At 45.4% G+C, this 21,008-nt stretch overlaps 1 protein-coding gene across 8 annotated transcripts in view; it reads right to left on the reverse strand.

Annotated features, from left to right (window-relative positions):
• Positions 1-21,008, reverse strand: part of SERGEF (secretion regulating guanine nucleotide exchange factor) — a 219,289-nt gene that overhangs the window by 151,669 nt on the left and 46,612 nt on the right. For all 8 annotated transcript variants that reach the window (XR_004289025.1, XM_032356894.1, XM_032356892.1 and 5 more), the window contains one exon: positions 17,791-17,957. Coding sequence is in view for 7 of the 8 variants with exons in the window: in XM_032356894.1 (XP_032212785.1) it covers positions 17,791-17,957 (167 nt within the window). In the remaining variant the exon portion in view is untranslated. The remainder of the gene's footprint in view (positions 1-17,790; positions 17,958-21,008) is intronic.

Consider the following 21,008-nt stretch of genomic DNA (forward strand, 5'->3'; position numbering starts at 1 on the left):
CACATAACTGGACCTTTTGTACCCTTTGCCCAACAACTCCCTATTTTTCCACATGGCAACCACCATTCTACTTTGCTTTTATGAGTTCAACTTTTCTATATTCCACATTTAAGTGAGATCATGCAGTATTTGCCTTTTTGTGTTTGGCTTATTTCACTTAGCATAATGTCCTCCAGATTCATCCATATTGTCACAAATGGCAGGGTTTCCTCTTTTTTAAGGACGTATAATATTCCTCTGTGTGTGTATGAGAGAGAGAGAGACATTTTCTTTACCCATTCATCCATCTTATCTTAGCTACTATGAATAATGCTGCAATAAACACGGAAGTGTTGCTGCCTCTTCAAGATACTGATTGCAGGGGCATGTAGGTGGCTTAGTCGTTGTGTCTGCCTTTGGCTCAGGTCACGATTGGGATCGAGCCCCGCATGGTGCTCTCTGTTCAGTGGGAAGCCTGCTTCTCCCTCTCCCACTTCCCTTGCTTGTGTTCCTTCTCTCCCTGTGTGTCTCTCTCTCACCGTGTCTCACTGACATATTCTGTCAAATAAACAAATAAAATATTTTAAAAATATATATATACTGATTTCATTTCCTTTGGATATATAAGCAGAAGTGGGATTATTGGATCATACAGTAGTTCTATTTTTAAATTTTAAGTTTTTGAGAAAACATCATACTGTTTTCCATAATACATATTACCAATTTACATTCCCACTAATTAAGTACAAGGGTTTCCTTTTCCTTGTCAACATTTGTTATCTCTTGTCTTACTGTCTTGTCTTATACCTAAGATGTATACAGTGATATCACATTGCAAATTTCTTGCTGTTTTTTCTGCATCTAATAAAATGATTATATGATTTTTCTTCTTTATTTTGTTAGTATGGAGAATTATATTTTTTTCCCCAAATGTTAAAGTAACTTTTCATTCCGGGGATAACACAGCTTGGTCATGGATGAATTATCCTTTTTATATACTGCCAGATTTGATTTGCTAATATTTTGTTAAAGATTTTTCTATCTATGTTTATGAGAGATTCTAATCTGTAGTTTTCTTTTTTTGTAATTTCTTTGTTGGGTTCACAAAATAGGTTGGGAAGTGTTCACTCCTCTTTCTCTACTTTCTGAAAGAGTTTGTGTAAAACTGTGTTTTTCCCTTAAATATCTGATAAAAATTACCGGTTAAACCATCCAGGCCTAAAAAGTTCTTTGCAGGAAAGTTTTCAATAATGAATTGATTTTTTTAACAAATATATAGTTGTTCAGATTTTCTAATTCATCTTGTGTCAGTTTTGGTTAAACTGATTTTTTTTTTCAAAAATTTATCCATTTTATCTAATTTGCCAAATTTATTGGCACAATAGTGTTCAGAATATTTCTTTAGTATGCTTTAAGGTCTATAGAGTCTGTAGTGACATACATGCTTTCATTACTGGATACTGGTATTCTGTCATCTCTTTCTCTTTTTCCTTATATGTTCAGCTAGGGCTTCATCAATTTTGTTGAGCTTTTCAAAGAATTGCTTTCAGTTTTGTCATTTTTCTCCATTTTTGTCTGTTTTCTATTTCATTAATTTCTGCTCTTACCTTTATTATTTCCTTCTTTCTACTTTGCATTTACTTTTCCTTTTTTCAGCTTCTAAAGATGAAACATGAAGTCACTGAATCTCGTCCTTTCTTCTTTTCTAATACACGCCCATTTAAAGACATAAACTTCCTTCAAAGCACTGCTTCAGCTATCTTCTACCAATGTTGAAATGTTCTATTTTTATTAACATTCACTATGAAGTTTTTAAAAATCCTCCCATTTTGAAATAAATTCAGAGAAAATTTATAAGAACTATATGAAGAACACCTATCTACCCTTTACTTATTTCATATTCCCCATGTATTACCATTTACCATCTTTGCTCTGTATTACCTTCCCTCCTTTTCTCCAATTTTTTCTGAATTACCTGTGAGGAATTTGGCAAACTGATGCACTACCACTCCAAAATACATTAATGTATTTGTCAACCAAGCTGTCAACACTCTCTACATAGCAACAATTCAACCATAAAACTAAAAAGTTAACACTGGTATATAACCACCAACAAAACTTCAGACTCCATTTAGGTTTCACGAGTTGTTCCTATAGTGTCCTTTACAACAAAAAGATCCATACATTTCATTTAGTTGCCTAGTCGCTTTAGAGTCCTTTTGATCTGAAACTATTACTCAGACTTTCCTTGACCCTCAAGACCTTAATTTTGTGAAGAATGGGCCTGCTTTTGGTCACTCTCCAGTTCCTTCAGCTGGTTCTTTTTTTCCTTTTGTCTGAGTTGTTGGAAGGTTGGTCCAAAAGAACTACTCCACCAAAACCAGAAATGGAATCAAGATGGAATTTTATCCTCTTCTGACCACAGATCCCACCTGAAAAACGTGCCTGTCTTTGTTTGACTAGCACGACAGTTCTCCTATCTACGAAACAGGCACAGTTCCATTATGCAGCCTCATAGCATTTCATATAATTTTCCCAAATATCAATCATTATTATTATTATTATTAAGTGATGCCTACATAGTTAAAAAATCAGGAAGTACAGAAAGGAGGTACCAAATGAAAAGAAAAAGTCCCCCTCCTAACATTAAAAAGGATTGCATTTAATGGGACAAATCTCTCTCTAACACTAGTGGTAGGAGTTGGTACACCAGTGATAGGAAAAATAAAGGAAACTCTGGCCAGGAATCAAAAGATCTAAGTTTCCAGTCCTGATCTCCAACTCCAAAAACGGCTTTAGGTACGTTACTTATGCACGCAAAAAGTATTTACTCAGCTCCTAGTAACATATTTAACTATTCTATGCCTCAGTTTTCTGAGAAATGCACATAGCACTATCCATCTTTTCTATTTGTCTCATAGGCAGGAGAAAAATAATGCAATATTGTGTGTTTGAATTGCTAAAAGTTGAAAGCATAATACAAATGTAACAATACATCAGGTATTAAACCTCTAGAAAAATTAACCATGGAAATCAAAAGCCTTAGTTGGAATACAGGAGACAAATTAAAGATGACATAGGAATGGAAGAATCTATACTATTTAGTTTCATACTATTACACTATCTATACGTCTACTGTCCAATACAGTAGCTACCGTACATACAGCCATTTAGATTTGAATTAAAATAAAATAAATGTAAAATTCAGTTCTTCTGTCACACTAGTCACATGTCAAGTGCTCAGTAGCCACAGGTGGTTATCAGCTACTGTACTGGACTGATACAGACCATTTGAATTATAATGGAAAGTTTTATTGGAAAGTACTGACCCATTTACATTCTGTATATTCTTCATTGCCTGATATTAATGTTGTTGCTGAGGAATGAATACATAGCAGCTAGCCTTCCACTATAAAACAAAACAAAAATTCTCAAAGCTAAAAGAAATCCACATAGGTAAGAGTGCTAACCAAATCAGAACAGTACTGGGCTTAGTGCTTTGGAAGACCCCTAGAACTGGTTCTCATCAGAGAGATTAGGAAACTGAAGCCCAGGGAAGCAGGGTCTCTGGCCCCAGGTGCCACAGTGAATTCACATTAGAGTTCAACATGGAATCCTGGTATATCATAGCATAGGCCTGGCAGTAGGCTCTGTCACTTATTAGCCACATAGCCTTGGATGGGTAACCACCCCGGAGCCTCACTCTCATCATCTGCAAACTGAGGAATAATAATCCCAACTCCGCTAGGTTGTCATGAAGATTAAAGAGATGATGTCTCGAAAGCGCTTGGCAGAAAACCTGGCACCCCACCGGGACTTGGTGAATGCCACCTGCTGTCATCATTAACGAATATACTGCTCTTTCCACTGTACCACAAGCTGAGCAGGGAGGCTTTGGCCACCAGATGCATCATCGTCACAGAGCTGGGGAGTGTAGGAAGGAACAGGGAAATGATGCAGCTTGGCGAAATGGGCCAGAGGAGCAGAATGATAAATGCATTGTACAGCAGCAGCTATAGAACCGCGCCGGCAAGTCCCCATGCTGTAGCAGAAATTTCACCTTGAGGGGTGCAAAGGCAAATGTACCATTTGCATGCCTCTGTGTTCTTACCTTTAAAAAAGGCATGTGAGGGATGGAGCCCTGCAGACGGAGGAAGATGTTTATGTTTCTATAACCCTCATGCTGAGACAACTGGAGGAGTCAGCATTCTGTTTTTGTTCTTCTCCCTCCAGAAGTAATATATCACAATTCTGTTAGCTACCAACACTGCGATCCCACCACAGGCCTCTCCAAGCTGGCTTCAGAGTGGGTGGAGCTCTCCCCAAGGCTTCTCTAGGTCCCTCCTGTGTGCCCTAGCCCCTCATCCCCTGCCTGGTGGGGCATGAGATCCAAAACAACCGTAAAATACAGTGTCTACTCTGCAGCACCAAACACTCTCTTCTGGAAGACCGACCACCACACATGAGGTGATCAGATATTAGAGGAAAGTCAAATAGCAGCAAGTGATTTGGTCTCTAAGTGAGAAGAGGTTTCCATGCCATTCCATAACAAATCCTAACCACATGCTTTCTGACAGGCACTACACCATGCACAAATGATATGGCTGCAACCAAGACATAGTATCTGTCCTCAAGCAGATTCTACTTGAAATGGCGACTAGAATTGCCCACCAGAAATTCACCTGGGTAAACTCTAATCTGAGTCTGTAAAGTGGTACAATTTTGATTTGCAGATAAGGGAAGTGGGATTGGGATATTCCAAAACTCATCCTTGCTGTTGCTCGGAATGGAAACAGAAGCCCAAGAAGGGACCACGAGGAATTACAATATCTTTTCTCAGCTCTTCAAAGGCACACTGTGTCGTCGCAGCTTTAAAGTGGCAGTTTCTGCTGAAGGAAAGCCACTCAGCTGTTCTGTGCACCTGCCCTAGCCTGTGCCTCGGCTCCAAAGAGACAAGAATGAGCTGTTGCAGGCTCTACCTCTCCTGGCACCAGTGGGGCAAGCACCATTCACAGTCACCTCTTTCTCCTCCAGCCTAGTAAGCCACCATCCAGGCACCTGTATGTCCTCTAACCACAACAAACAAATAGAGCCACCATGTTAGCTCTATTTCCTAGCTGTGTCCTTAGACAAGTTACTTTACAAGTTTCAGTTTCCTCATCTGCACAACGGGGATAAAACCGTACATGATTCCCTGGCATCAGTAAGAACTGAAAGCGATCATTAAACGGTGCTAAGTGCCACACATGGTACACGGTCAATGACCAACAGAAAGGAGCTATCATTATTGTTTCTAAAAAATCCTGTTGTTTTCAATCAAGTCTCCCTTAACTGGTTATTCAAGCCTCCCAACACCATCCTCAGAAAGAACCAGCCTCTTCCTATAGACCCTTCAGGAGCCTAAAAAGAATCTTAACCATGAAACTCAGTCTGGTCCAGCTTTTAAACATCTGCTTGCGGAAGCTCTCCCAAAGACTCAAGGAACTCAGCCAACAACTCTTCCCTGATACAGCTCTAGATCTCTGGTCACAAATCCTCAGCTCTTACCTGTAGGAGATTTACACTATCAACCACACTCCATTTAGAAAGCTTCAGGAGTTGTGTCCTCCCTGTTTTCATATTCCAAGACCACAGTGTGAAAGCACCCTGGGTACTCAACCAAGTACTGATGGGTTAAGAGGAACACAAGAATCATGGAAATGACTCACATCAAATTCCAGCTCTACGATAACAGATAACAATTTCCAAAGAGTTATAAGAAATCAAAGTTTCCTGAAAACCCAGAGAAGGTTGGACCTGACAAAGAAATCTAGTAATATAACTTACATTTACTGCTTCATAGTTTACAAAATGTTTTCACATTCACAACATCATTTTGACAACAACTTGGAAAGATAGGCCAAATAAGTATTAATATACAGACATCAAATCTGAGGCTCAGAGAAGTAAAGCAGATTGTCCAAGAATGAAACCACAACATTAAGTCTCTTGATCCATCCAAGTCCTTCTTCTGTTTGTTGTTCCTTGATACATACTCTGTCTTCAAATGATATGCTACTAGTACCAGGCTACTAAAAAAAAAAAAAAAAAAAAAAAAACTCACTCAAAGGGAATCACGTGGAAATAAAACCACAAAGAAGATCCTCAAGAATGACTAAATTACCTTTTTGGAGTAAGGAACATTCCTCACATAATCCTGGGGGTACTGGCTACACGACCTACGTTTTGTTCAGCAGCTGTGAGCAACTGTGCCCAACCAGCTGGGTCTCCTGAAATGGCGCATGGCAAGGTCCTCATGGGAGCTACCAGCAGCCTCCCGGTGTCTACGAGCAGGCTCCCACCCTGCCTCCTGCTTCCGTTTCTCCTTCCACTTCTGGCCTCTGTGAAAAGCCAAAAGTTTCACAGTTCATTGTAACAACAACTGCTCCTTTCGCAAAGATTTCTTCTATTTCTGCTCCCCACAGCCAGTCTCCCCTGGTGCTGGGTGACACCACACATTCAGGGAAAAGAGCTCCCTTCCAGTCATCTGAAGGTGTAGAAGTCCCTACTACAGGGCTCCCACAGAGAGAGCATCACAAAAGGGAGCTATGTAATCACGCAAAGACTAACTCCCCCTTCTCATCATAATTCGGTGGTCTCTCCACCAATGAGGGCCCTGGGGTTCTGAGGGCTACCTCCCAACAGAATGGCCTGGTTTTGCTTTCTTGTTAGTGATGAGAGCAATGTTTTCTCTTTATCTACCTCAAATAAGGGGTGCCTACCAGGCAAGGCCTCAGCGGCTCAGGGCACTGCAGGCTAAGAAGAGGCTGGAACTCCATGGGAGTAACCTTTGGAAAGAGGCAAGGCTACAGGGCTGGCTCCTCAAACAGCCATCCAATATAAAGTACCCAGAAGGGCCTGGCAGAGAGACAGTTAATTGGAGCCAGTGCCAAAACCAAAAAGTGCCTCCAAGCAGGAAGCTCCAAGCAGCAGCAACCCTCCAAATAGAGCACATGGCATCTTACGAGGAATCAGCCATTCGGAACAAGGACCCAGACAGCGCTCAGGGTCCAGGACAGAGTCCAGTCCCTGGGCAATGAGACTGGCAAAATCCATGCCCTGCTCAGAGTATAGAGTTCACATACAAGCAGAACTGGCACAGAGGTCCAGCTATCCGAATGGGGCTGGTGTGCGAGGGAGAAGGCACTGAAGAAACACAAAAGGAAGGCCATGGTTCATCAGCCAGCACCCAACAAACTCCAGATCTGGAATCTCGAAAGGGCTCAGGGACAAGGAAGGTGGATGGAAGGTGGACTAGAGCTTTAGGGACAGCAACTAACAGAGCCAAGGAAAGTGTAATGACACTAAACAAAGAAAAACTCAATCTAGAAAGAAAAAAGAAGCAGGTTTGTCAGGCTGGATGGCAGGAATACTGAGATGAATGTAAGACATGATCTTTGTTACCCACTGGGGGATAAGCAGCAATTGTCCAAGCAGCCAAGGGCAAACGGACGCAGAAGAACGGGCCTGTGCAAAAACTTAGACGTATCAAACATCATGATAATTCTGTTGGTTCAGGATATATCTATCTATCTATCTAGTGCAGAATGCAAGGGTGAGACTGGTAGAGGGTGAAGCTGGGTATTCTGACAGGGGAAGGATCAAGAAGAGTTTATGTCAAGCTGGAGATTTTGGACTGCATCCCAGATGGGAAGCCATTGGAAAGTAAGGGCACATGTTCAACCCTGTAACAAGTATCTGCTGAGCACCTACGATGTGCCGGCCACTAATCAAGGTGATGGGGATTCCATGGTGAATAAGACCTACAACAACCCTGGAATTTATGCTCTAATAACCCCATTCTTCCCACACTGGCCGTGGGGATTACAGACTATGTTTCTCCTTCCCCTTGAGGGTAGAGGCAAGGTCTTACCTTCTTCCATATCCTAAAGGCTTGGCTGAGTTTCTTTTTTTTTTTTTTTTTTTTTAGAAAGAAGAGTTTTTCTTTCTTTTTCTTTTTCTTTTTTTTTTTTTAAAGATTTTATTTATTTATTTGACAGACAGAGATCACAAGTAGACAGAGAGGCAGGCAGAGAGAGAGAGAGGGAAGCAGGCTCCCTGCTGAGCAGAGAGCCCGATGCGGGACTCCATCCCAGGACCCTGAGATCATGACCTGAGCCGAAGGCAGCGGCTTAACCCACTGAGCCACCCAGGCACCCTTGGCTGAGTTTCTTCTACACAACAGGTTTCCAATAAATGTTTATTGTGGGAATGAATTTTTTTTTCTGTATTTTTTAAGAGTCTTAAAAAAAAAAAAAGGTAAGAACATCACAAAATCAGATGTATATTTTAGTACATCATTCCAACAGCCTGTGGGGGCAGCTGGGATAAGGCCAAACTAGAGACAAGGGGTTCTCACTTGAGAGAGAGCCACTGAAATTAGGTGGTAGATAATGGGGGTCCAGGCCAGAGGGACGGTGGCAGAGATGGAGGCAGCCTTAGTCCTCTGGCCACCAGCCCTCACAGAGCTCACACTTCTCCCATTAAACCACCACAGCCTCCTTGAAACCCTCACTGGCTTCTGTTTTCCCTCTAAACTTCTGCATGGTTTACTTCTACCCTGGGACAGCCCAATTTTCAAGGTCAAATGCAACAAAAGACAGCTGGTAAGCTCCAGGGTAAACGTGGGTGCAGCCTGGGGCAGTTGTCATGCTGCAGAGCACGATGGTGACACGTGAGGTCACTGGGACTATAAATCAGTGCTGATGAATTTCCTCTGCAGCTGGAAGAAAGCAAGCCAGAAGCATCCTTGCTGTCAACACTGATGGCTAACCTCGACAGGAATCCATGCTCTGTGGCACTCCGTGGAGGCTGGCTGTGGATTACCAAGCCTCTGGCCTCCATTATGTTCACTTGTTCTGATTCCAAATCTTGTTTATCAGAAGATCCAGGACAGCTCTGTGTAGCTCCTTAGATCTCAAGTGATTAAAGACAGGAGAGGAGCTCTGACCCATACTTATCACAAAACCCATATCCGAAACACAGAGCACCTGGTATGCTATGAACCTAATAGCATCTGTACAGCACTTGAGAGTTTATAAAAACCCTTCTCTATCTTATTTTCATACTCCAATAATCCTCTGGGCAAGATACAGCAGATATTATTACTCCCACTTTGGAGAGGTTTGACTGACCCAACATCACAGCGATTGTGGGTGACAGAGCAGAAATTCCATCCCAGGTCTCACTCCACATTCAAGACTGCCCCTCAGACCACCCCTGTCCAGCGAGCACTATGGTTTCCCAAAGTCGTGGGTTAACCTCACTGCCCTGGTCCTTGCTGAGGCTATCCTCTTCCTCCTGCTGTGCTCAGAAGACACCGACCCAGACTGCAAGTGAGAACCACCGTTCTCACTACCGCCTAGTGAGAGCCAGAGCCAAAGCCAGAGCCCAGGGCGACACTGGCGTCAGAACTGTCCCAAAAGGAAGCTGTTGGTAGACGGGGCTGGCGATGAGAATGAGGGCTCCAAGTGCCAGGTTCCAGCCCCGGCACTATGTCACCATGTGCCATGTAACCCGGGTCTCACGACAGCTTTCTCTCGGAACTCTTGCCCCTCGCCCCAGCACAAGGGCGGCCACCACTGCCCTGGCCCACCAGTGCCAATAATGGTGTCTTTCTTCTGCTATTTCCAGCCAGCTGCCAGACTGTGATGGATGGACTCGCTACAGAGTAAAATCAACTCATCCCTGTTTGGAGGCCTCCCCAAATTAACCTCATCAGGCCAGCAAACAATCTGGCTTTCAATCTAACCAGGACAACTGAAGCCACACATCAGGGGCTCTCGCCCTCTTCTCAACACACTCACTCCAGTCCCTTGCTGTGGATGAAGCTGGGCCCTCATCACACATGGATAAGTAAGACAGCATCTATGCTCAGGGCGCCTGGGTGGCTCGGTGTGTTAAAGCCTCTGCCTTCAGCTCAGGTCATGATCTCAGGGTCCTGGGATCAAGCCCCGCATCGGGCTCTCTGCTTAGCAGGGAGCCTGCTTCTTCCCCTCTCTGCCTACTTGTGGTCTCTGTCTGTCAAACAAAATAAAATCTTAAAAAAAAAAAAAAAAAAAGACAGCATCTATGCTCAAAGAACTCAAGTCTGATTTAGAGACAGACATATTACTAACTACTGCAGTGCTTAAATACCATGTGATAGCTTTGGGCAGCAACCTGGTCTTTGCTCTGTGAATTCTTGGCACCTTGCACTGTGCACGGCCCACACTGAGATGCTGTAAACATTTACTGAATAAATAAATAAAACTAAGACATAACACGACAACAGAAGATATAGACACACTTCAAAGAAAGCATTTCTCTTCTCCACCTCAAAAATTCCATCTTCACATGTCCCTTTTTCTCTTGACTCCTGTACTACAAGAAAGTATCCTTGCGTCTTGTTAGAACTCATCCCTTCACAGAGACTCCAAGCCTCTCTCATCTCCCCGGGCGCCTTGCTCCAGCTGTGCCCTCGGCCTCCTGCATCTTTGCTCACAGCTCGGGCTCACTCGCTCTCTCTCTCACTCACTCTCTTGCTCATGCCTTCCCTCGGCCTTTGCACACACTGCAGTTTCCCCACACTCACAAAACGAACTCAAACCAAGCTCTCCTCCCAGTCGCTGAACTTGTTCTCTCATCCTCCTTTGGCCACTGAATCTCTGGGCAAGGTTGTTCACACATACCGCCTGCATTTCTCACCATCCCCTCATTCCCTGGGTCCCAGCTCGAGCCTCTCAGAGGTGTCAGCACAACCTCCCAGCAGTCTTTTCTCAGCCTCTGACCTCCCTGACCTCCTTGTTGAAATTTCCTTCACTTCTGAGAATGCTGCCGTTCCTGGCTGGCTTTCTCCTTCTCTTGTCGATACACAGTCTCTATCTGGCTGCTCTTCCTCTGCTTTCCTCCTAATGTGAGTTCTTGCCAAGATTCCCCTGTTATTTTGCATTAGCTCCCTTGAGAAATAATTTCATGTCAAAGCTTCCAATTTAGGAAGCCTTTCCAGTCACCACCTCCCACCCCAACCACCCCCCACCCCAACCCTGCAGGATCCAACAGAACCGGAAGGGCTGAAAATGCAAGGAAGAGGAGGTCCCCAAGGACATGGTTGGGATGAGATTGTTGTCAGATGCTCTCTTACAGCCTTTGTCACCTTCAGCTGGTCCTATAATGAACTGATCTTAGCCTGGCCACCAGCTCACAAGCCCCTGAGACGGGAACTCTTCCATCCTTCCCTGCTCCCCGCATTCACCTAATGTAGTGCCCGGACAGACAGGCACATGTAAGCATCTGCTGGAGGAAAGACTGACAACTGGAGGTGCATGTGCATAGCAGCACTCGGTCAACTGTGAAGCCCTAAAGGACAATAAGCCTCATCCTCAGCAGAATCTGTAAGAAACTTCTAGGCTGTTCGTGTCTGTTACAGGGTCAGATACTCTGTTCTCTGGCTCCGCAGGACACGCTGCCCAAATGCCTGAAAACATGCAAATGCCCATTCCGGCACAGACCTGGGCCTGGGAAGTGCGGACTGCAGGGGGCAATCGCAGGGGACCTGAAGAGGGTCATGTATCTCTGAAACTTTTCTTTCCTTCTGTTTTCATTTATTCAGTCAGTAAACATCCACTGAGCACCCACGAGGTGCCGGGAGCTATTCTTGACCCTGGGAACACAGCTTTGGAGGAGACAGACAAGGCCCTTGCACTCCTGGATCCAACAGTTTCGCACGAGGAGATGGTAACTACACACAAATAAGACAAAAGCGGCTGGTACAGAAGGGCTGGCTGTGTCGCATCCTTTCCCACCCCTTTCCAACGAAACAGCCCTGGCTGTTGGCTCCCTTCTCTCTCCTGAGTGTTCCCACGAACAATGCCCGGCTGAGGCTCTGATGCATGCTTGCGTGAGGACTCCTCCCGTCAGGCCAGCAGCTGCACACAGAAGTGCCGCTGTTCTCACCTCCCAGTGAAACTGTCGTCGCGTGAACACTGCTCCCCTCCTCGGGGAGGCCTCTAGAGCCTGCTGCACCTGGAAGGGCTGGGCCACAGGGGCTGCACGGGCTCCGAGACCTCACGCTCCTCTAAGAACAGCAGTGACGAAAGCGATTACTTACCGGAGAGCTACTTAGGGATGCTTTTTTCAGGTTGTGTTCAATTCTGTCAGAACCCTCCAGACTCAGCTGATTGCTGGTGGTAGATTTCTGTGTTATTTAGGGCACTGAAGTCCCACAGTCTTGACACAAACTTAAAATTAGAAATGCATTAAATATAGGAAAAGAGGAAGGTCATTTAGGAAGGGCAGCATTCCGAGGGAGCTGCAGGACAAAGACGCCCTGGAAACTTCCAGGTTCGTTAATGGGTTTTACACAGCATTCGAGTGGTATTTCTCCTTCTGAAATAACCCTGTGGAAAGCGTAGGGGACTGGCTCAAACCTCAGCTAGCACCGCCGAGTGAGTGAATCTGCAGACTAAAAATAGCTGCTTTCCCACTTGCTCTGACAGCTCTCACCCAGACCCAGTGCACAGGTAGGCCCTCCGACAAACACTTTCAGTCCTGCAGCAAAGTCAGGGTTGATGGCTTCTGGGCTTAACAAGTACCCAATCCTTGGCTCAACTCTTGTTTATTTCCATGTTTCCTGCTCTTGCTCCAAGGGCTGTGTGTGCGTGTGTGTGCCTCTGTGCACACGCGTGCACATGTGCCCTGAGCTCCCTGACTGAGATTTGGTGCTCCTCAACCAGACGTGGGCAGAATTTAAACCGGGAACATGACTCAGGCCCATGGCTGCAGACTGAGCCCAGAGCAAGGCCTTCAGAAACCCTGGGAATCAGGCTGTTTGTCCTGGGCCTTCTTCTAACCTACCTAGACTCTCTGGGTCTCGGTTTCCTCAACTGTAAAAGAAGGATAATCATTCCCAGTCTGGCCTATTTCACAGCATCATGCTGGGAGCAAATGAGATAAGGGACACGGGACTTATTTTCCTTCAAACAGTAATCCTATCAGAAAGACAGATGGCAGGGACGGGACAGGCCAGACAAGCAGCAAGACTGCAAAACGAGGCTGCCCCACTGGAACGGGCAGGCATCCTGAGCGGCCCAGGAGCTAGAACAGATCTAGACTCACAGCTTCTGCTCATGTTGTCCCCTCTGCTGGAATGTCCTTCTCCCTTTGCCAAACACCTCCTCATTTTTAAGAACCCAGCTCAAATAACATTTCTGCTCATGGGTGTCTTCGGCATAAATCACCCCATCTCCCCTGTTCCCTTGGCCTTTCGTACATACCACTCAGCACATCCATTCTGCATAGTAAGGATCTATTTACAAACCTGGAAGTTCTTCTAGGGCGTGGACTAGATTCTTTATCTTTGTATGCACCACCCACTGTCCCCACTGTGTGGTCAATGCAGGCATGTGGCAGGTGTCAACCAATGTTTCCTGGGTTGACTATGGAATAGGCACAATCCCAAAGCCAAGACAGAGGTAAACTCAGGAAAGCAGGCACGGTGGGACAGCACACACAGAGCCCATAGAGGGGGTGGCAGATGGGGAGCCCAGGAAGTACTGTCATGGGAGGTCTGTCTCCCTCTGGCAATAAGGTCACAGCCACAGGGACAGCCATCAAAGTTGAACTGCAAGTCCTGGGGGGACCAGACAGCAGCATCACACTAAATCCCAATGACCTAAAATGGAACAGGAGGCCCTGGGGACAAGGAACAAGGGCAGAGAACAGAGCCAAGGCAAAGAGACAGAGCAAGGCTAAGTGGTACTGAAGCCTGGAACCTCTGGATTACTTAAAATGCCCAGGTCTGCCAAAGTTGAGCCAGCAGCAGGGGTCAAGTGATCTTGACTATGACCCTGAGGGACTCCAGGGCAGCAGTCACTATAACTTTATGTAGCAATCATTTCCATAAAATAAGAATCAGATCTGGAAGGGACTCTTAGATCTGTAAGAAACATCAGGAAACACCTGGTCTAACATCCCCCACCCATATCTGGGAGAACTAAGGGTTTTAGGAGGGAAAGGGGTTGCTCAAATTCACTCAGTCTGGGCAGAAGCAAAGCTAGAAGCCAGGTCTTCTGACTCCCAATCCCATCCCCTCAGAGGCTGCTTGCCCTCTTCTGAAGGTCCCATGCACATACTGGGTGCCCAGCTCTAGCTGCTTCAGAACCCTGGGGAGACCCCAACATACCCACTAAGTGAGCACAAGCACTTCCGCTTCCACCTTTGGGCTGAGTTTAGAGCCAAGGTTCCATAGGAAACGTGCAGATGATAGCCCCAGCTGGGGCCAGGGAAGCTGTTGTGGTTCACACATACTCTGCATGGATATGTACATGGGGGGAGTAATCCCAATGACTCTGCTACTCCTGGAATCTTCCAAGAGTGGCTAGAGGGGCCTAGTATCTAAGGCCAAGCTGAAAGAACATGATACGCATAGTCTTCACCACTGTAAGAACATTAAAGACCTGCCAAGGCTACAATCCCAAAGTCTTTCTTAGGCTAGAGATGAGACATGGCTCTGAAGAAAGTATTCAGACTCTAGGGGGATCAGAGACTCTACCTCCCAGACTCCTGGAACTTTTAATCCAAGTGAGGATACATATGCAAAAGGACAGATGCTACTTTACTTCATTTACAAGGCAAGTATGCGAGCTTCAAATAGTTCAAGTTCATGTCCCGCCCCCACTGTTTACATACTGTATGATCTGGGGCCAGGGACTTGCCCATCCTGGGCCTGAGTAGCCTGACGCATAAAGCAGCGAATATTAACACTTGCACCCAGTTTTATTGTAAAGATGAAGTAATACATGTCAAGTCTTTCGTATGATGCGCCACCAAATCACATTGCGTTTGTCTGCTTTCTTTGGTTCATAGAAAGGGATGGTTATACCGCCTGTGCTTCCCTCTTCTGTGTGGCTGTCACTCTGGATCCCAGACACCTCACTCTCTGCTAATCCCTGGGACACGGAAGAAGGCAATTGGTCAGCTATGGGCCACACTCAATTCATTGAAGGTCAGAAATCATTAACTTTGTTCAAGGCCGTTCCTGCTCTCCAGGTGTCCCTGGACCTCCCTGGCCAAGCCCCTCCCAGGGCAACCCCTCGTTTAGTAGGGCTTTATATCTTTTCCAAGGTGAATCCACTCCTAGTAGCTAAGAGCTGCCCACTGGCCTGGCTCTGGGCTGCAGGCAAACAGATGCTTGACAGGTCAGACCGGAACATCGACAGCAGGGATGACCCCAGGACCAAATTTACCAAAGGAGACAGCCTGGGGCCTGGGGTCTGAACCTGCAGGGAGCCTGGCAAGTACACACACCAGCACCCCAGAGCCTGGAGCAGAGATAGAGGGAGCACTGACATGAAGTCACCCCAAGGCTCAGGGCTCAAGCCAGCCCCTCAGACAGTCCCGCTAAGAAACACTAAGAAAGGGGCACCTGGGTGACTCAGCAGGTTAAAGCCTCTACCTTCAACTCAGGTCATGATCCCAGGGTCCTGGGATTAAGCCCCATATGGGGCGCTCTGCTCATCGGGGAACCTGCTTCCTCCTCTCTCTCTCTCTCTCTGCCTGCCTCTCTGCCTACTTGTGATCTCTCTCTCTCTGTCAAATAAATAAATAAAAATCTTTAAAAAAAGAAAAAATAAAGAAACTACACAAAAGTCACCTCAATGTCAGCCTCTTAGGCTGTATGTGCACTGGTCATATCTGTCACAGTGCTACACACGACAGCCACCACACAGTGTTAAAGGCAAAGAAGAGAAGGGCCCAACAGTTACAGAGGACCTGCCACACACCACGAACCTCGTGTGTCGTGCTCACAGATGACACATTGTGGCAGGCATCATGAGCCTCATCTTGCCAAGGAAACCAGAGACTCCGAAAAAACCATGAGGCCTCTGGGCCTCTGCTGTGCTACCTGACCACAAAGTCCTAAATGTTCTGAGAAAGGCAAAGAAGAGTAAAGGGTCTAAAACCCTTGGTACCGGGTGCCTGTGTGGCTCAGTGGGTTAAAGCCTCTGCCTTCGGCTTAGGTCATGATCCCAGGGTCCTGGGATGGAGCCCTGTATCAGGCTCTCTGCTCAGCGGGGAGCCTGCTTCCCCTCCTCTCTCTCTGCCTAAATCTCTGCCTACTTGTCATCTCTGTCTGTCAAATAAATAAATTTTAAAACCCTCGGTACCAAGCTCTCAGCACCTTAGTATTGTGGTTAAGCAGACAATACAAGCTAAAACAGTTCATTCCCTCATTCCCTGCTAGGGGAGTCAACGTCTCTCAAACGGAATCTAGAGAAAGACAGCAAAAGTCATAAAGATGTTCACGGCCTTTGCCCCTACAATTTCATTCCCAAGAGTGTATCTTCAAGAAACAGTTCAAAAGGGTAGTCACTGCAGAGTCCACCATAGTAACAAAAAAGAGGAAATGAGATAAATGTCCAACATTCGAAGAATGGTTTGGAAAATCCCAGAACCTTTGACTCCTATAATGTTATAAGGTCCATTTTAAACGACCTTCAAGATCAGAAAGAAACAAGGCAAAGCATTTGTGATCAAATAAATGAAGACTGAATACCAAACATCCTCGGTGCTCTCACTACAAATTTATAAAGGAGGTACATGTGTATATGCATAAAGGAATGCAGCTGGGAGGGTGGTTAAGATTATGGATGGTTTATCGTCAACATCATCATCATCATTATTACCATGTCTAAATTGACATTGTGGTTTTGTTTAATGAGTGCCTTTTCAATTAAACAAAGAGAGAGCAAGAAAGACAGACAGACTTAACCCCAGCACTAAGGAAAGGCCCAAGAGGAGCAGGTCTGGGATGTGAAACAGAAACTGAGAACCGTCCTACATACCCGGAAGGAGGAGGCCAGGCAGGCCCCGGGGGAAGGGAAGCCCTCTAGGTATGAAGAGGGTTGTAATTAGTCTGATGCTAATTACAGAAGTCTCGCTAGCTTATTAATTTTTTTTGACAGACTCTGAATGAAGACTGAATTCCTTCATTAAGCCAACTTGGGTTCAGAAGCACATTTCCTACGTGGCCTTCCTCATTCTCTTCAAAAAACCTAGCCTTTCCTTTTTTTTAAGGACAGCAGTAAAGTAAAATTTAGTAACAGAAACACACACCCTGGAGAAATTAAGCCTCCTGCCTTAAATGTAGAAATTCAAGACATTTCAGGGAATTAAAGGGGCTTGAATAAGGAACTGAACTACAATATTTTCCACGCTGGGAAATATAAACAGTAGTGCAGAATACTTAGCTCACTATGAAGGCCCCTCAATCAGGTTCCAACCTGTCTTTCCGACATCACCCCGTATTTGCCCCCACAGACACCTCATGCTCCAGCCAAAATGAACCACCGTGGTCCCCCAAACACTTTCTTCACTTTCTTAATCCCTAACCCCATTCCACCTATTGTGCTTACCTGAAAGTCCTCTTCTCTCTTATAGCTGCCTGCTCGAGTCCGACCCATCCTCCCAGGCACAGCTCAAAGCCGTGTCCTCCGTGACACTGGCCTAACCCAATCCGCAGGGCCTGACTCCATCTCCCACTCTCTGAAGTGGACCCAAAGTACTCACAGTCTCTCTGAAGGAGTTACGCCCAGTCTGCTTGCAGTACAGTTATCCAGGCACCTCCCTTTTCTACCATACTGAACCCCAAGCAACTCGAGGCAAGGACCCCTTCAGAGTCCTGTGTGGAATCCACAATGCCTCTACTAGAAGCACACAGTAGGCCTGCAGTCTCTGTTGCGACACAAGACAAGGGAAAGAGAAGCATCCCTTCTGTGGAAAGTCACTTCCTACCTCAGTTGCTCCTGTTAGGCAGCGCAGAGGCGAAGGCATGCTCTTCCGAGGTCCTGAGTGGGGACACGATGGATCCTGACTTTGTAGTTTCCAGTCTTCAGGAGACGCCAGCTTCTTCCCTAGTTGACCGTAGTCCGCTCGGCCCCAGGTAAACACCTTGCCAGTTTCTAAAAACAAACATTAGCTGAATTAAGGTTACATTCCACAGCTGTGCTCTCCTGGGCAGGCAATGACTTATGAGACAAAGTGTGAGCATTTATTTTAGTATTAACTACCACGTACCAGGAGCCATCCTATCTTCCTGGAGGGAGAGCACAACTATTCACACTTTCACAGATGTGGGGACTGAGGTTCGGAGGGGTGAGAGGGCATGACCAAGATCAAACAACAGGCAGCACCAGAGCTGGATTCCAGCGGAGGCGGATTCCAAAGCCTGTGTGCCTGCATTTTGACAGGGGACAGGGCAACAGGGAACTCTGGCCACACATTATGGCCTCCCCATCCCTCCTTGGCTCACCCAGACGTCTGTTCTCAGGCTGTCAGTGCCTTGAAGTCCCCAAGGCTCCTGCCTTGCCCCATGCCACAATCTCTTAGCACCCTCCTCCTAGCACAATTAACAGCCAGTTTTGTGTGTTTTCTCTCCACATAAAAGGACCTTCAGAGTCTATGCTCTTACCCAAAGGAGCAAGTCTCATAGGCCCAAAGCAGTGCCTATGTGAGGTGGAAGGGAGTGAGAGAAGGGAAAAAGACAAAATCATTTACAGCCAGGAAAGCCTCAGTCCCCCAGATGTACCATCTGGGAAGCTGGCCAGTGCAGAAGATGATTGAAGAAAATGGATTTTGGAAAAAGAGAAATGCCTTTCTTCTCCCAGATAAGAAGAAATTCACCAAATTCGCTCAGTTGTACCAAGTGCCACATTTGTTATTTCAACAGAAATGCAAAATCCGATGAGGCATAGATTATTAACAGATTCTCTGCAATAAATATGCATAACCATGTGCGCTGTATAAATTCTTTATACATGTTTATTTTAACAAAGAGACTCTTTGCTTAAGAGACAAAACACCAAGCAATGCATATTAAATTCTAGACAAATCTACTACTATGATACTACTGTGTTTAGTATCAAAGCTTCATCTGGCCCTATATTCAACATACGGTTTATAGTGTCAGCTACAATACAACCACAGACTCAGGGGGGAAATGTCGGAATAGCAAAGGGATGCAGTTCAGAGGATAGGCCTGCTCACAGACATCATGTAGACACCGAGGAGTTCACGGGAAGTTCTGAGCTTCCTCAGAGGTGAACAAAGTCTGTGTGGCCCATGTGGTACGACAGGAACTGGGAGCAGGTCCGCTCAGATGAGCCATTCCATGGCCTCACACATGTTGTTGTTCTTGCCGTGGATGCCCTTTCCTTACATTAGTTGTTTGATAAGCTATAGCTCCAGCTGTACAGTCCAGCCCACATACCACCTGTTCTGTAAAACCTTTTTTGACCCCTCAATCCCTCACAGAAAGGATGAAACCCACCCTCCTTGTGGGCCACCTTTATTACTGTACTCATCAACTACTGTGTTCTCATTTCACAGGTGAGAAGTTAAGGTTCAGAGAAGTGACTAGCCCACGGTCACACAACTCCTTCCTCTACCCATGGTACCATTCTGTATTAGTTATTCAAACAGGGTCCACATCAATGGATAACCAACACCCAACACTCAACACTCTCCCCTCACTTCTGTAGGACCAACAAAAAAGCTCATGTGCCCAGGACCCACAAAGCATCCAAAACTAGCAAACTGTCACTCTACTTGAGCTGGGTGGGATATATAACCAGACTACCCTAGAAAGGAGTCCCAGGAAGCTAGAAGATGAGACTATTACTTCTTAACTTGACCCTACATTCTTCTGCTGCAAAGAACTGGCAAGATGTTATCTGCAAGTCTATCAAAGAACTAAATCCCACAATGAATCCATTCCTGTGAAATAAGACATCTTAGAATCTTCTCTGCTATTGATTACTGATGTCCAAGGCAAACAAGACTGCCAGGATATGTATGGTGTTGCCATTATTCCATCTCCAATAGCAATTCAACCATTCTACCTACATAGCACTTTTCACCTTCAAAGCACTTTACAAAGATTAACTAATTAATTCTCATGTTCCCTGAGGAGGCCACAGACATTCTATTAGAGACAAGCCCAAAAACCAGGCTGACTGGATGTCCAGCCTTCATTCTCCAGCCCAAGTTTGCCCAGTCAGTTAGATGCATTCTCTGAAGCTGTCTGTTTTTCCCCCAAAATACACCCTGCATTAGAAGGCTCACAGAAGACAAAGGAGATTCTTATTTTCCTTTTCTTTTAAACAGACACTTACTGACCATTTCCTAGGTGCCCAGCACATTCAGAGCCACTATCTTAATTAATCCTCAAAATAGTTCTACATAGTATAGATTACTAAACTTATTTCACAATGAGGTTAAATGACTTGGTCAAGACCAAACAATCAGCAGATGGTAGAACCAAGATTAAAACCCATTGTTTTTTCTGACTCCAAGCCCTTTGGTAGCTCCACTGACTGCCCAGCTGCTGTCAGTTCTTACAATGTTTGAGGAGGGGGAAAGTCCAGATCAAATGGGTATGTTCCGTGTACCCGCTCATTTCCCAGGACACCTTGCAGAACTCAGGACTATAAGTGCTGAAATAAAGGCATTTAACACAAGGATGATGATTTTAGGTCACCTGGAGTAAAAAGAAAACAATGAGTCCACACACACAAAATGTTCACTAAGGCACTGTAGACAAAAATATGTCTCAAGCAGAAGCCTGCTATCAAATCCAAGGAGATTCAGATCACGAATGTAACAAATTTTTGCCTTATAGCCAAGAATTATGTTACTGTGGCAAAAGAGACATACATTAATGTCATCAAAAAGTATGTGTCTTCAGATAAATGAGAAAAAGGACCAAGAGCACAAAATAAAGTCAGCAAGTAAAATACCATTTACTTGCAAGGTCTGCCCATGCGCAAACTGACACAAAATCACTATGGAGCCAAGACGTTAGGCACAGGTGGCAAAAGATTCCAACACAACACAGAACACAACAGGGGCCAAGTAAGCAGCACTGACAAAGCATGCCTAAAGAACTTGCAGGATTTCAGGCCAAAATTGTTCTGACAGGCTTGATGGAACAAGTGACATTAAAGCTGAACTTC

The sequence above is a fragment of the Mustela erminea genome, chromosome 9, assembly GCF_009829155.1.
Source record: "Mustela erminea isolate mMusErm1 chromosome 9, mMusErm1.Pri, whole genome shotgun sequence".
NCBI classification, from domain to species: Eukaryota; Metazoa; Chordata; class Mammalia; order Carnivora; family Mustelidae; genus Mustela; species Mustela erminea.